The following is an 18243-nucleotide window of genomic DNA, read 5'->3' on the forward strand; positions in this document are numbered from 1 at the left end:
ACTAAATTATTTTTTGTAAATTTTAACCAGCGATTGGATTAGACGTTTTAAACAATTCATTTAATGTAGAGAAAATATCAGAGTCCCGTCATAGAAAAGTATAATGTTTTTCAACTGCGCATTTAAAAAAAAAAGTATAATTATGACAAATCAATGACTTATATTGACCTACTTATTGAGTTCATGAAAATTCCATACATTCGGAAACATACAATTTCAAAGTAACACCCAAATCTTCTACTTTCCGTAAAACGTTTCCTCAAAATATCACATTGTTGGTGTGTTATTTTAGTTTTAATTCTAATATTCAGTGTTTAAAACACCAAGCATTGATGGTTGAATTCTTTCGTTTAAAGTTATGTAAAGACAATTGGAGGGGATGGAGATAAATAATAACTGCGTATTTATCGTATATTATCAGTAGTTGTATTTTAATAAGAAAATGTAAACATATATCTTATGTCCAAGGGGAAAATTACAGTCATATAATGTTTTAACAAGATTTCCGGATGAATGCATATTACACTCAACTATTTGCTATTGCATATCGACAACTGCATTATGATAATTTTACTGGAAAAGGAAATTTTTCTCTTTCGTTTGATCTAGAACAACTGCGTAGAATGCCTTTAAATTATTACCCAAATGCATTAAAGCAATACATATCGAACTCGGTCTTCGGGAGATGGTTAGAAAACACGTCTAGGAAAAATCATACTATATGTGTTAGGTTAGAACAATTAAAATCAAAATGAAAACGAAAACTTGCGTGGTTAACCCAGTTTTTATCAACGACTGCAACACTGCGAGGGTCAAGATTCGTGTGAAAGCATTTGATTATAAACAGTTAACAACTATAACATGTCATGATATCAGATATAGAGTGGATGTCAAAACCAAATTATGTCCAAGGAACATAGAATCAAAGGACATACTAAAAGGAATTGAGTAAGTTCTGACTTTATTGAATAACGTATTCAAGTTTTATACATATATTCAGTAAATAAAATATCAATATCGGAAAGGAAGATTTAGTGTAGCGACCTTTTTTCAATTTTGGTATAAATGTCAAAAACTAAAAATAGTTGTCGTGTTAATTTACTTTTAATTCCAATATTCAGTATTTGAAAAAAAAAGTTATTAGATTTATCTTTTTTTTCATTTGAAATGGTGTATATTTATTTTTATCTTCTTTGGGGGGGGGGATAATTACGCAGCTATACGGATTTATAATCTAAAACCTTTTTAATATGTCTTTACATCAAGTTCATCGAGTTAAAACAATTTATATCCCGAACATTGAGCTTGGTATTCGAGGCCAACAATGGCTATTATCGAACATATACGTAAGGTTTTAATTAAAACTGATCACGTTAATAATATTTTATACGAATACAATAAAGGATGGGTGTAAAAAAAAAAGATAATTACTCTAATCACAATGGTTAGACGCCAAATATGGTTGAAAAAAAATTAAGTAACAATAATATAAAAAAATATATATATTTTTAAGTACATAATGTACAAATTCTTATCTATATAAATCGATTATTTTTTTTTATTTTTAGTGGAGTTTTCATGCCTGGTATGAATGCTATATTGGGACCAACTGGCTGTGGAAAATCTTCGTAAGTTCTCTATAAGCATATGAAAAAAGTTTATACACTTTATAATACCAATTCATTTCAGGCTGAATTTGTAGTTGCTTATCCTTAAATATAGTTTTTTAACACCATTACTTAATTTGTCAGAATGACCTGTGTCTTATCTAAATTAAATAAAATGCAATAAAATGTGTTTGCACATGCGTATATTGACTACTGCGGGATAATAAATATTATCAAATTGATATGGATTTCATATATTTAATTAACTTTAAAAGAGGGACGAAAGATACCAAAGGGACAGTCAAACGCGTAAATCTAAAACAAACTGACAACGCCATGGCTAAAAATGAAAAAGACAAACAGAAAAGCAATAGTACACATGACACAACATAGAAAACTAAAGAATAAACTTCAAAGACTTCAAACTCTAAAATGATGCACATATTGTCACGTACTTTTTTTGGAAAACCATTTGTAATTCATAAAATCTAGTTAAGAACGCCACACAAACATTAAAATACACTTTATATATTACTATATACTGTATACCCTTTATGACCCCCAAACACGGTGAGTAGATATGAAATGTAGGCAAGTCACCCTACTGGCCACACTAGATTGCCATTTTATATAAAAAAAAAAAAAACGCCCTCTCTTGTGTACCGACTCGCCCAACTTTTCAAAAAGTGTAAAATTAAAATGAACAACCAGTCTACTCATTTATTAACGAAAATGGTTTAAAATTCACATATTTTAGTTCTTTTTGTAAATCAGGGTGTAATGTTTTTAATAAAGTAAGAAAAGACGTATTATTAAAAAAAACTTCCTTTGATCAAAATTATGCAATGTTATTAGTTGTTACAAATGCCTCCGGAGAATTTATTATTTGTTATAATATTTGAATAATTAAAAGATAAAGGTTTAATCTTTATTTTTGTGTTTCATAGGAAAATAATTATATCTTTATAAGAATAGAAATCTTTTTGTTTATCCTGATGAGTTGTTTTTCATAGAATATGATGGAGATCAGAGGAAAGATACTTACATTTTGTTTACATTGTTAAAATGGACAAGGTTTTTTATTTATAAAAATAGTGCAACGTTATGTAACATTTTAAATGCCTCCGGATAAATAATTTTCTTATAAAATGTGTGAATAACATAAGGATAAAATATACACTTCTGTTTTGTGTTGAATATGAATGCAATTAGTTATTTATTCTAATGGATATCATGAACAAATGAGTTTTTCATTAAGGAATGACTGTAATATTTTTTCTGTCTATGAAGAAATAACATAGAACATTTGGTGCACACTGAATAACGCACGTAGCGGGTTGTTTAACAGTGTGCACCAAATTTTTCATGTTATTTCGAAAAGACAGAAAAAATATTACAGTCATTTCTTATAATTTAATTTTAAATTCCTTTTTAAACCGTAAAAAAACACGAAAAAACGTTGATTACGTCACTGTCACATGACAAAATTAGGTCTATGGGCTCATAACAAAATAACGTCAGTCTATCAAAAGACGCGTTACATCCAGAATTTAAAAATATTAAGATATGATAACTATCAGAGAAAGAATAACAAAGCTAGTTTATATTGTTAAAAATAGCAATATTACATCTTTTTTATCAAAACTATCGCACTGTTGTTATCAAACTGTTATTTCAATAGACTATGGATAAGTTATTTATCTTATAGAACTTGAATTATATAAGAAAATAGATTCTTAATGTTTTATTCGCGTTGCAATAAAGTGCATTCATTTCTTCACTCCATTACCAATTATTACAACTGAATAAAAAAAAAAATATCAACAAAATAATATTTATTCATCTAATCTTGCTTGTTAAAAATTTCACCAAGAGTCCAAGCTTCTCTTGATTTACCCTGTTACACTCCACTGATTATCCAGGGAAATAAACAGCTGATCCAACTTATTAACTTATAAAAAATAATATAAAGGATGTTTAGTTGTCTTCTGCAGAGATTTATAAATTCTATGAATTCTTTCTAATTGACAATAACATTGGACATCTTGATTTATAGAAATTATTAATCACCATTTGATATAATATTTGTGCACATCAGAATGGGGTTTTCTCCTAAAAGTATGATGTATTTTAGAGAAAATTTACTAACCTTTTCTTCGCATTCATATTTCTTTATATATCAGGGAAAATAAGCCCCAAAAGATTTGATTAACTGATTTTTTCCACAAATTTAGACAATCAGGATAACACCTTTTTTTTAGCACTCACCAGTTATGATAAAATTAATTAGATTTATATTAAAGTTTTACCTGCGTATTTCTCTAATCTAATAACAAACATAAAACTTTAGTTTTGAAAACCTAGCTGAATGATGAATAATGCTGATCCTTGAAATAGTAACGTGAAAGTTGTAAGGACTGTAAAAATATATGTTGCCTTAATTTAAACGTCATACTCTAGCGATGGGTTCTAGTCTTAAACATTGAATAATTCAAACGCGCGATTGGCGTACTAACTTATAATCCTGGTACCTTTGATTACTATGTACACCGCTGGGTTGATGCCGCTGCTGTTGGACGTTTCGTCCCCGAGGGTATCGACAGCCCAGTAGTTAAAACTTCGGTGTTAACATAACAATGTCAATAATGTGGTTATTTTTACAAATTTACTGTTAAAGTCATAAGAAACCTCATAATGCATATGTTTTTTATAACTCAATGGATAGTTTTCATTATAAAACTTATGTACATATACTTTTTTCTGAAGAAAACTCTTTAATTTATTCATATTTAGAAGAAGTTTACTTTATTTGAATTGCTTCCTTCCAGCAAGCAATTCCCCCGACATATTTTCCGTATGCAAGGTGACCTCAGTGTGACCCATCTCGTAAAAATCCGGTGACTACAATACGCATGGATGTCCTTAAAATAAACTATTATCTGTATTTACATGTTAAACACGTGCTCAATTGCCATGCTTTTTTGTTTATTTTTCGTCAATTGTTGACAAACAGGTGACAATCGTTAAACTTCGGCTTCAAAACACGAACTTTAATTACCTGCCATATTTTCACAACAACACTGACCGATTGAAAAAAAATTTGACGATTATACGAAATTTACACGAAAAAAATGATAAATTCGAGAACAGAAGACTAAGTTTATGATGTTTGTATGCTTTGGTTCAAGAATTAGAAGAACATTATTTTTCACCGGTCACTCGTTTCTTATGACTTTAACAAAACTTTGAATTTTTCGCAAAACTAAGGATTGTCTTATCCCAGCCATATATTACCTTAGCCTTTTTGGAATTTTGGACTTAATGCTCTTTAACTTTTTACTTGTTTGGCTTAATACATATTTTGATATGAGCGTCACTGATGAGTCTTATGTAGACGAAACGCGCGCTTGGCGTACTAAATTATAATCTTGGTACCTTTGATAACTATCAACCCCAACAAATACACACACCATTGGCACCTGAGAACAATGACCGAAAGGTGATATTGAATATCACTTTTGATTTGAAAGCATGCTATAAGATGTACTGACTGAAATGTTTAATTAAGTGACGAACTTACTTGGATTAAAGATTAACGTGCGATAATTACTGATATTTTCTTTATTACATAGGTTGTTAGATGTATTGGCAGGACGGAAAGAACCACTGAGAGTTAGTGGAGACCTACTGTTCAATGGATCACCTCCTCCAGAAAATTTTAAATGTATGGTCGGGTATGTTGTTCAGGTACATATTTGAAAAATTATAATAAGAAACACGACTGGTGCACATAGTGGTGCAGAATATTCGGATCCATCTGCAATATATCCCAATCTTTTTTTAACAACACAAATAATACTTCCTGTGTAATATGAATTTTCGTTGTTTTTAACAAAAAGATTAAGGATCGGTTTTTTTCAAATTATTTTGTTGGCTCTGATATTGCCTCTGAGATGATTTTATTGTATTTTTTTCATAGAATATCCTTTGATTAATTATTTAAACCAATCGATACTCAATAAACTTAATATCTTGAATGTGTTATGTTAACACTATGATAGTATCAATTATGGTTGTAGAGCAGCCAGAAATTGTAAAGGGGCATAGATGTTGGCAGATATCTTGTTTTTGTTTTACTGCCGATAGTTCAAATATTATCAAACAAAATAATGAAAGGAAAATAAGCAAAATTAATTTAAATTAGCAGTAAAATTTGTCCTTTTCCGGAATTTGTTTTAATTAGAGATTGATTTCATAATACATCCGGTATTTCTATGGAACGAATTATGCATGAAATCAGGAATGCAGATCCAACAGACATGGAATACTTTTAGATATCAATTGGTCGCAGATAATGTTAATGCTATTTGTTCATGGTGTTGTCAACAATTTCTTTTATCTGTTCTTATGTCCCACCTACGATGGTATGTGCCTTCGTTCGTCCGTCCGTTCCCCACTTCAGGTGTTCAGATTTGGTCAAGGTCGTTTCTGATGAAGCTGAAGTCCAATCAACTTGAAACTTAGTACACTTGTTGCTGATGATATGATTTTTCTAATTATAAAGTCAAATTAGACTTTTGGCCCCAATTTCACGGTTCACTGAAGATAGAAAATGAAAGGGGGAGTTTCAGGTCAAGGTAGTTTTTGATGAAGTTGAAGACCAAACAGCTTGAAACGTAGTACACATGTTCCCTATATGGTATGATCGTTCTAATTTTAATGCCAAATTAGATCTTTTACCCAATTTCACGGTCCATTGAACATGGAAAATGATAGTGCGAGATGGGTATCCGTGTACTTAGAACACATTCTTGTTGGATAAGCATTGGGAAAAACCAAATTGGAGTCTTAGAGGTAATGTTAACACGCAAATGACACTAAAAAGTATTTAGTACTCAGTAAATCAGTTTTACTTCTGTTTTGCATCAGGAGAATTAATGTTTAAGATAACAAACATGTTGAATATCACGTAGAAAAAAATGAGATCAATTGATGATATACTTCCAAAATTAAAATATTGAATTATATAATCATTTTAAGAATACAATTATGATTTTATTTTAACAGGATGATGTTGTTATGGGCGGACTGACTGTTCGAGAAAACTTTGCATTTTCAGCGGCTCTCAGACTACCCGGTCATATCACAAAGGCTGATATACAGGAAAAGATACAAAATGTTATAAACGAACTTGGGTTGACAGGTTGTGCTGATACGAAGGTAAATATGACTTAATCTGGAATCTGTTGTACATTAGTTGTCGTTTGTTTATGTAATATATACGTGTTTCTTGTTTCTCGTTTTTCGTTTTGTTTATATAGATTAGACCGTTGGTTTTACACTTGTAATTTTGGGGCCCTTTATAGCTTGTTGTTCGGTGTGAGCCAAGGCTCCGTGTTGAAGGCCGTACTTTAACCTATAATGGTTTACTTTTTAAATTGTTATTTGGATGGAGAGTTGTCTCATTGGCACTCACACCACATCTTCCTATATCTATTAAGGCATATGTTTGGAAATATATCAAGTCAAAGGGAACAAAAACAATATACATGTAAAGAAAATATTTAAAGCTCGACATATATGAAACAGCTGACAGAGTGTGCTGATACGATGGTAAATAGGAATAACCGCAGATAATGGCTACATATTACATATACGTAAATTTAATCAATATCATACTTCCTTAAAAGGCCTTAACAATGACACAGTTCCGACACCGCATAACAGGTTTCCTCAACAAAACCCAATTCCATTGAAAGTGTGTTAAACATTAACATAATTCCAATAATGAAATATGTACATTTCTCTAACTCTATTGGAATTTATCCCTTTCCGAACCAATTGTATAAAAAAATTTAATCAACGTGTGGTTGCTGGTGATCTCAAAAGATCATCGGATGATTTTAAGGGTCATGACCTTTTTAGCTAACTGAATGAATCAAAATATGCTTACAGGTGTAAATGAAATTGACAACTTCGTGCAATGTAAAAGGCACTCGAAGGGGATTTTCGGTTAACAAACAAATAAAATGTCTTTTTAATCATTAGAGAAACAGATTCTTACATAGTTACTCGTGGATTATTGGATTTATCCAATCTCGATAGTTAAATCCGATAATCCACTGGTATCAATGTAAGAATCTATATGTATATAATTTGATTTGTTATAAAATTACTAGATATATTTACGTTTTCTTTTCTGTTATATTTCATCAATATCTTCAACCAGAAAGTTTAGATATGTTTTTTTTTTTTATTTCTGTAGGTTGGAAACGAATTTTGTCGGGGAATTTCTGGCGGAGAAAGAAAACGAACAAATATTGGAATGGAACTGATTATTTCACCCCATGTCTTATTTTTAGATGAACCAACAACAGGTCTTGATGCAAACACAGCTTATTCAGTTATGCAATTATTAAAAAGGTATAAATACAATTAGACAAATCAAAACGTTTGTATGTAGCGCGCATTAGGTAACAAATTAGAATGAAATCAGAAATGTAATTTAGTTATCAGATATTTAATTGGTAACCTGGATTTGTTTTCTCCCAAAATGTTATGCTTTTTTCTTTATGGAAGGCCGTACGCAACCGGAGCCAAGTTTCAACCGACTACTACACGAAAATGTTATTGTTTACATCAATTTCATCTGATCTTTGGTGGGTAACCGTTTCATAGGCAATCATACCATACATTACTCCTCAATTTCATTTTGATATTTGATTATTTACAAATAACATTTTTTTTATCTTTATGTCTGATTTTCTTCCAATTCAGCCATAATTTTTTTAACAGTACAGGCATGTGAAATCAGTAACTTATTGTTTTGTTTTTTGATTTTGCCATGTGATTATGGACTTTCCAAATTGATTTTCCTCTGAGTTCAGTATTTTTGTGATTTTACTTTATACTAGTACTGACAAATTAATTTAAGGTTTAAATGTATTTGAAAATTTACTGAACAAGATTTTCAAACACGGTAGATATGTATCGCGACATATGTAAATTTCAGGTAGTGTTATTTCTGTATTATTTTATTTTTTTTAGTTTATCAAAAAATGGAACAACAGTTGTCTTTTCCATTCATCAGCCAAGATTTTCTATTTTCAAGCTGTTCGACAGTTTAATGTTATTATCCCTTGGTGAATGTGTATATCATGGACCTGCTCAAGAATCTTTGGACTACTTCCAGTCTATAGGTGTGTAGTCTATAGTATATTTTGTAAGACATAAATATATAGAGTTTAAACAGTGACTAGTATACAAAATTTTAAAGGGCAATTTCTGCTCTTTAAAAAATAATATTTTCTTTTCTTCAGTAAACGAAATGCAATGCTTGTAAAGCAGTGCAATAAAAATTGACATTAAAAATTAGATATGTCCGGAAATGTTCACATGCCAATCATATGTACAATGATTATGTAGGACATATATTCATTTAGTTTCGGAATGTGACTTGTATTATTCCTCCAGCAAATTAATATTGACATATAAAGGCCGTACATTGACCTATAATGGTTTACTTTTTTTTAAATTGTTATTTTGATGGAGAGTTGTCTCATTGGCACTCACACCACATCTTCCTATATCTATGTTCGTAAACATATGCTCATTAAAAATAAAAATAAGAGCATATTTGACAGTCGAAGTATTTTTATCTACATTTTAATTCACAATTTCTAAATAAGTTCATGTTATGAAAACGAAACTTACGGGTACTGTCTATAGAGATGATACATTTCATCAAGTTTTACAATATGTTCTGATTTTCAAACACATATTCCTTGAAATTTGTAGGATACATCATAGAAGAGCACAACAATCCTCCTGATTTCTTTCTAGATGTTATTAATGGAGCGACTGTCAACACAAAGGATAAAAGTAAATATAAATTATTTGTTATCATTACAGATAAATTCAAGAAATAATTTCATAACATAATTTGAAAAGCGGATCCATAATAGCAGAAATATATTTTAATTCAGATAAATGCGCCTCAAACTCCATGCCTATTTTGCTAGTTTGGAGTCCCTTGTATATTTTGATTTATGCAACTTTATAAAATACGATTAATTTTTTTAGATATTTGTACCTTGTTCTCGGTGTGACTTAATGGGGACCTACATATCGATTCATACTCGTAATGTGTTGGGCTGTATAAAATGAACTTTGCATAGATTTTTCTCTTTTTATAAAGAACAAATGGAATGTACTAATTTAAGACTTATCCTTCCTAAAATATCGTTTATGTGTGTCTAAAAAACATAACTTGTAAATTTTTTTTAATTTAAGACATTGTTGATGTACACCAGAAAATTGTATCATCATTCAGGAAATCAAAATTAAATTCCAGGTAAGTAATTCTGGATTTTTACATCCCTCCGTAATAATAAGAGTATACATCTAATTTTTAACATTCTGCTAACATTCTACCTTTAGCTTATGATTCTTATTTATTGGCTCTAAGTTTGAGGTACATCGTTATCACTGCTGTCACTACGAATTACTAAGAATAGTCAAGCATTGCGATTTTGATCGGGTTGTAAACGAAATTTATCAAGAAGTCACATGCAATGTTAGTTTTCAATAAATTTTTCTGATTAAAAGAATATGGAGATGTTTCCTAATCAGAAAGATAAACAACCGGTATGTGACCAAGTCAAAGACATTATCTATTCTAATTAGAATGCAAACTATAATAATTCATTTGACAATTATCGTTTTTCTTTTCTCCGTTTAGTCTTCAAATTATATACAGCTGACGGTGTTAAATATTTCATTTACATTTTCATTTACATATTCTGCTTAACAAAGTAAGGTACTAATGTCAATACAAGTATTTATGACTGCACGTTATAGACTTTTATTATTGCATGCTATCAATTTATGTTTTTTATTTCTGTTAGATTGCAGAATTTAATGAAGCCTATACTTTACCAGTACCGACAAGCACTTGATACAAATACCTTAAAAATATCACCTAAAGTAGATTATACCACTAACTTTGTCAAGCAGGTAAATAACATAAAGAAAATATTTCCCCCGGTAGACTGTTACAAACAGTGTTTTAATTTTTTTAGATGTCAAACCATCCGTCAAAAATGTTCTACTGATCAGCATACAAAGATGATCAAACTATATAACTATTTATTTTAATAAAAGCATATGATAACTTACTTGCAATTATGTAGGTACAGTGAGTTCATTTATTTACGTGATTACCGATTTTCGTGGATTGCGAGAAAAATGTAATTTCATTCATATTTGATTTCATGGTTTCAAAAATCAATAACCTGTCAATAACAAAAACGAAACTCGAAAACGACAAAAGACAAACAACGCTTTACCAAACCCAAAATAGAAAACCAGAGTATAAGCAAACACGAACCTTACCAAAATTGAGGATGATCACAGGTACTTCGGAAGTATTACAATTTTTACTGAAACAACATAAACGGTTGATGCCTTTTTTATCATTATCATTTCTATGTTTGCATAACCATGTTATTTATATTTGTTCTTTTTCCTTCAGTTTAGAGTCATATCAAGTAGAACTTTACTGAATTCACTGAGAAATCCCCAACTTTCAATTTTACACGTAAGTATCAGAATGCACGGCTTTTCTAATAAAGTTCATTCCAGTCCAACAAAACAATAAATATAAAGATTGCTCCTACTGTCAATTTATCTAATAGTGTCATCTAGTTCTGTGCGCATACCATTGTTTAAAAGTGATGAATTCAATAGAAAAATACGTAAATCGTTTATATTTATAGTATGCATATTTGTAATACATGTATCTTATAAATATCGAATCAACAAAGTATGTGCTCACACATTGTTTGTACATTTTTTATCCCTCATATAAATTTAGTTAATAAAGATCTAAGTACCATAACCAGAAAGTGTTTTATTTATTTGCATTCCTTAATGATTTAATTTTCTAAATTTTGTCTTTTTGTGATTTTTTGATTTTTTTTTGGGTGCATTTCTTTTCAGTGGTTTGTTTTAATAATATTTGGCCTTATTGTTGGGGCTATTTATTGGCGGATGGAAAGGGATTGTGAATCCGGTATACAGAACAGGTAATAACAAGACTTTCAGTAAGTTAATAATTTTCTTGTCCATTCGTTTTTGATGCGTTTTGTTTTTCGATTTTGCCATGTGATTATGGACTTTCCAAATTGATTTTCCTCTGAGTTCAGTATTCTTGTGATTTTACTTTTTATAACTAGATATATGATACCAACTTGACAAAAGAAACATAAGACGAATAAGGCAATCAATAATGTTGTCAACAGAAGAAAACTAACAAAAGACAAAACATTGGCTTGAAAATTGCTACATCAACAAAGTACAGCAGCTTAAAACGAACTTTTTTTCCACATTGGCCTGAATTGAAATATACATAACTTCCAACATTCAAAGTGCATAGTTTATTTATATGAAGGTTAAATAATGTTAGATAGAAAATACAATCAAATCTGTTTTCCAAAACCTGCAAACGCCTAAACTGTTAGTACATGTATGTGATATGAAAAAAACGTCCGCGAATCAAAAATAGACCAAAACAAACCTTTACGTTAGCTAACTTAAAAGGAACAAATTCAGTTTATTTTCATTTTGTTATAAGAAAAAAATGAATTTCAAAATGTTTTTATCGAAAATAATATTTATGGACATAACAAAAAAATCACAACGATCGCAGTATGTATTGTCATTACGTTTCTTTGTTGAATCATAGTTGAATAACTCTTGTTTGTCTTTTCATAGAGTTGGTGCTTTTTTCTTCATTTTAATGAACATTGTCTTTTCAAGTTTGTCAGCTGTAGAACTATTTATCAAAGAACGATCAATTTTTATGTAAGTAAAGACCTGAAATACTGAGATCCACAAGATTTATCAAACAAAATTTATATGGAACAAATGTAAAATTCAATTAAAAAACCTCCATAGCTAAAACAAAGAGTACAATTGATCAAAAAATCATAAGCTGTGTCAAGATTTGCTCTTTACTGTTCTAAGAATACTAAATTATCTTACTTTTTTTTAAATTTGAGCAAGAATAGTATATGTTTAAATGTTCTTTTATTTTTTCCTTTCCCTTTCTTGCTCGTTGAAAAATTGTTAATATTCATTGAGTTGTTAATTAAATGTAATATATTTATCAATTTTATTTACAGACATGAACATTTAAGTGGATTTTACAGAGTATCAGCATATTTCTTTTCTAAGATTATATGCGATTCTTTATCAATGAGACTGATTCCTGTATTTCTGTTTTCTGTGATCACATATTTCATGCTTGGTAATGTACAAATAATATATTTATTATAGAAGTGTTCACATATACTGTTTTACAAGAAGGCTAATATAAAAAGAAATTATAATCCTGGTACTTTTGATAACTATATATCAATACATGAATTTACTTTCCTAACGTTGATGCATGTAGAACATCACCAACTATGGAACATATATCCCGGTTATTTAGGTTCATCGTATTGCCATAGCAAGTAATGATTTAAGTTTGTTAATCAAAATTAACATCATTGTACCTCTAACAATAATGAATGTCCGTATCAATTTTAAGAGATATTGAAACAGTTGATAACCTTTTGAAGGACATATTTTTTTAAATTATATTAAGACGGATTTGTATTGTAACTAACATTACCGTTTACATCTTTTCATGTTTTGTTATCAGATGTAATATTTGACAAAGGCAAGATTTCAATGTATTCATCTTTTTTACCTTTTGCATCCGTTGTCCGAACATGCAAGCATACTATCACGACAGAATCGATATAGTCATTTTTTTTATACTTCACAGGTTTAACATTGGACATGGAGAAATTCTTTCTGTACGCTCTAACACTGTTTATGGTAGCTATGACAGGAACTAGCATTGCATTTTTCTTCAGCGCATGCGTTACAGATTTTGGTATGGCTAATGTGTGGATTGCTGTGACATATGTGTTAATGATGGTAAGAATGTGTCTATAATTACGAATGAAGAATTAAAAAAGAAAACGTGGTTTGATCGCAAACAGGACAACTCTCCACAAGAGACCAAATGACACAGAAATTAACAACTTTAGGTCGCCATATGGCCTTCAACAATGAGCAAAGCTTATACCGTATAGTCAGCTATAAAAGGTCTGGAAACAATTCAAACGAGAAAACTTTATGTAAAAATGAACGATGTATGGTCTATTTCAGACATTTCCTATGATAAATAGAAACTGGCTCCATTATAGGGAAATTATGTGAACAAAAGGAATTTTTTATAATCGATTCCTCCTTTAGATTTTGTCATTTTATTTTAATCAACTTGTGATAATTTCAATGTAAGTTATTGTTAGGAAGTTCATTTTGTTTTGTAATTACCTGGTAAGCAAACACTAACTGGCATTACTAAAAAGTAAACTCCTACAATTAATTTGATACACCTGTGTCTAGTTTCGTAATTCAAAGAGCTTTATAATTGTACTAAATTAACTCATCACACATACCAGGATTGAAATTTTATGTCTACGCCCGACGACTCGCGTTTCGTCTACAAAAGACTTATCAGTGACGCTCTTACAAAAAAGGTTAAAAAGGCCAAAAAAAAGTACGACGTTGAAAAGTATTGAGGACCAACAATTCCTAACGGTTTTGCCAAATGCAGCTTATGCAATCTATTCATAAGCCTTGGTATTTCAAAAAATATTTTCATGTGCTGTTTTTTTAATAAGAATGGTCACTAAAGAGCGAGTACTAACTTCAAATGTTATTTTTACAGGTATTTAGTGGTTTGTTGGTTAATATAAAAACAATACAAGCTTGGTTACGATGGATCAAATGGTTTAGTTTATTTAGATATGGTCTTAATGTAGGTATTATAAATATTAAGCTTTAAAAAACCAATGCTTATAATTTCTAGTTAGAACTATAACAAGGATCTTTTCTGTTTCACCACAGTCTACGCTCAAAATTTATTCGTTTTATTATTTAATTCATCTCTTATTCGATTATTTTAAAGCATAATAACATGATTATATTTTATGATACTAGCTACAAAATAACACATAGAAGGGAAAAAAACGAACGATCTATGAAAATGTTGTACAAACGATGGTGATCTATTGACACTCGACGAATTGCTTACAGTTTGCAAAATAACAGTGAAAAGTCCAGTGGAATGTTGACGCGAAAATGGATACCTGTAGATTTGGAGCATGCCAGATACTAAGATATATAATAAGTGTCTCTAGAATGCAATGAAAGAAACTCGTTCAAATTTTACTGCTGTTTTGATTTTAGTAGCCCTCTGATAATGTTACGAAACAATTGCAAGACAAACATGTTAAGTAATTGGTTCCGTTTTTAGACAGTCCCCTTCCCCACATGTTCACCCATTTTTCAATGTTTATTCCAAATCATGTGGCAATCTGTATTGGGAATACTTATACTAGTTATCTGAAAACATCACAGTACGGACTTCAATAATGTGTAAGACTTATACCGTATAGTAAACTTAATGGAACCCTACATGACAAGAGATAAAACACTTCAAAGAAGAAAAAAACTTTGTTTATTTGTAACTACCTGTTTCATGATTTGCTAAAATGTTGGTGGTATTGTAAAGTCTTGATAATGTGTGTGTTTCCCCCTCTGTTATTGTAACTGTTTTATATGACTTTGTAGGCGTTACAGATAATTGAATTGAAAGATATGACTTTAACGAAAGAAAAGGGCTTATGGTAGGTAAATTTAAAGACTATTACTGTTTTCCTGGGTTTTTTTCCTTTTGTTCGATAAATATTTTTTTAATTCAAAGCTGTAATGAAAATACCAATAAATTTAACCAGAAACAATAAAAGAACTGCCCCTATTAAACATCTCTTTCCAAAAAATAGAAAAACATTGCAAATGATATGCAACATCTACAGACTAGATTCCAGAACAGGCAAATAGAATTGCAACTGGATTAAAATTGTTTCCTGAGATTTAAACTATCATCATTTTTAAATTTGTTCAGTAGATTATCAAAACCAGCAAACACGGACATTTAAGAAACCAGTACAGAAAAATCTTCATTGTAAAAATTCAAATACATGAGCAAGTAAATATTTGAATAATACTAACACAAACCATTATCACTGAACTAGTATATATTTGTTTAGGGGTCAGCTGAAGGACGCCTCTGGGTGCGGGTATTTCTAGATACATTGGAGACCTGTTGCTGTTGTTTTTTCTATGGTCGGGTTGTTGTCTATTTGACAAATTCCCCCTTTCCATTTTCAATTTTATAACTTATACTTTAACAGGAAAATCTGCTTTCTGTGCTTGATATTAACGTACCATTCCGATTGACGTGCGCATGGCATGTATTACTTGATTTATGTCATTTGACTGGGCGGTGTTTATCTGGTTCGATTATTTAAGACCAGTCCATCTATAGACAGGTGTTTCTTCAATGAAGTATCCAGTTATTGGCTATTCGTCCAATATCATACACTCTGTTCATTTGTATATCTGCTTGGTGACACTGATAGGTGATTAGAAATCATTTATAGTTATATAGGCAATCATCCTTATCACACACATCTTCAATTAGACTGTCCTTGTGCAAATTAAAACGTAAGCTCCACCCTGTCAGTGGAAATACTATTGGTTATACTTCTGAGTATTTGTTATCTTGTGTGTATTATTCTATATCAACAGAAGTAGGGACTGATTCTAAAATATTTTATATTTCCAGTCCTGTCACTGGTAACAAATATCTAACAAGACAAGATGTTGCATATGAAACGAAATGGGATTTCTGGCAGAATATTGTCGCATTATTTTCCATGTCAGTGCTGCTGTTTATTGGTACATATGTTCAATTGAGAAGAATGAAGAAAATACGCTAACACGAAAGTACACACATTGCAATAACTAAATTAAATCATTACGCATGAACCCCATCTGTCATACATAGTATATACATATACGAAAAGTATTTATACTTATGATAATGGCATTCATTAAACGATTAAGTAAAAATTAGTTATTTATCATTCCAATGTGTATAATAGGGAAAAATAATAAAACATGATTGATTTTGTTGAAACCATTGTATGTTAGCGTTTGTGTAATATAAACAGATACTTTGAAAATGTATTGAAGACCCGAGTTTCAATTAATAAATGGAAAAAATACCTATAGGGACAGTGGTCGTTGTATCATTAAGAAAATATAAAACTTCTGTCCATCCCGTTATTAATCAATCGCAAGATTTGGAATGAATTTCTTAATATAATTGCAAGTATAAGTTGATAATTATCGTTCATAATGTTTAATTTACAATTTTTGTTTCTTTATTATATTGATGCAAATTATACTATTGGCTAAAAGTATTTATAGTATGCAAAAATCAACCAAAAATATTGACATTGCTTAAAATAAGTTTGAGAGATAAAACATAAAAGAGGGACGAAAGATACCAAAGGGACAGTCCAACTCGTAAATCTAAAACAAACTGACAACGCCATGGCTAAAAATGAAAAAAGACAAACAGAAAAACAATAGTACACATGACACAACATAAAAAACTAAAGAATAAACAACACGAACCCCACCAAAAAGTAGGGGTGATCTCAGGTGCTCCGGAAGGGTAAGCAGATCTTGCTCCACATGCGGCACCCGTCGTGTTGCTTATGTGATAACAAATCCGGTAAAAAAGTCTAATTCGGTAGGTCAAATTCATGAAAGGAAAGGGGATTGTAGTTACGACGTAAGGAACATATCCGATATCATTTGTGAAACGGTTATTCCATAACGGTCAACCAACTCGTGATGGCGTCCTTAAAATTTACGAAGGGATGATTTCAACTTCACCATTTGGAACTCTTGGTTTAATAGTTTCCTTGTGAGCAGTAACCCTCTATCAAGAAAATCATGATAGGAAATGCAAGCACGGGTATATCGTATCAATTGGGAGATATATACCCCGTATGCAGGTGCTGCTGGAATGTTGCTACTTAGAAATGGAAAGTTCACAATTGGAAAGCTGAAATCATCTCTTTTGTCGTAAAGTTTTGTTTTCAACCGACCCTCATTGTCAATTTCTAGATGTAAGTCAAGATATGAAGCCGACTTAACTGCATCTGTAAAATCCTTTATCTCCAATTCGATGGGATAGATGCGATCCACATAGTCACCAAGTTGTGAATTGTTTAGTGAAAGAACGTCATCTATATAGCGGAAAGTAGAGTTAAAGGATATTGCTAACTTCTTATCTTTCTTCCTAAGAAGTTCCTGCATGAAGTCAGCCTTATAATAATAAAAAAACAAGTCAGCAAGTAGAGGGGCACAGTTTGTTCCCATTGGGATGCCGACAGTCTGTTGAAAAACACATCCTCCGAACGGAACAAATATGTTGTCAATCAAGAAATCAAGCATGTTGATAATATCGGTTTCAGAGAATTTTTTGTTTGAATCAGAATGATTCTTTACAAAGTAGGATTTACCCTTCCCTAAGACAATATACTTGTATCTACGTTGGCCATTCTTTTTTATGAAGCAAAGTAATACCAACTCTTTTAATTTGTCTTTTAGTTTGGAATGTGGAATACTTGTGTAAAGAGTAGAAAAATGTTTTAAT

At 30.6% G+C, this 18243-nt stretch overlaps 1 protein-coding gene across 2 annotated transcripts; it reads left to right on the forward strand.

The window, feature by feature from the left end:
• The first annotated feature begins 538 nt into the window (after positions 1–538).
• On the forward strand, positions 539–16808 carry LOC134725947 (broad substrate specificity ATP-binding cassette transporter ABCG2-like). Of its 2 annotated transcripts, none has more exons than XM_063590264.1 (17): positions 539–948; positions 1569–1628; positions 5240–5354; positions 6675–6827; positions 7873–8030; positions 8655–8806; positions 9405–9488; positions 9900–9960; positions 10514–10622; positions 11140–11205; positions 11607–11692; positions 12381–12470; positions 12791–12915; positions 13441–13595; positions 14395–14484; positions 15300–15355; positions 16357–16808. In XM_063590264.1, the coding sequence occupies exons 1-17, from the start codon at positions 752–754 to the stop codon at positions 16508–16510; spliced, it is 1911 nt and encodes a 636-aa protein (XP_063446334.1). In that variant the 5' UTR covers positions 539–751; the 3' UTR covers positions 16511–16808. The 2 variants fall into 2 exon arrangements, with proteins under 2 accessions (XP_063446334.1, XP_063446335.1); XM_063590265.1 differs by having other exon boundaries at positions 813–948; positions 5240–5341.
• Positions 16809–18243: the final 1435 nt, after the last annotated feature.

The sequence above is a fragment of the Mytilus trossulus genome, chromosome 7, assembly GCF_036588685.1.
Source record: "Mytilus trossulus isolate FHL-02 chromosome 7, PNRI_Mtr1.1.1.hap1, whole genome shotgun sequence".
Lineage (NCBI taxonomy): Eukaryota > Metazoa > Mollusca > Bivalvia > Mytilida > Mytilidae > Mytilus > Mytilus trossulus.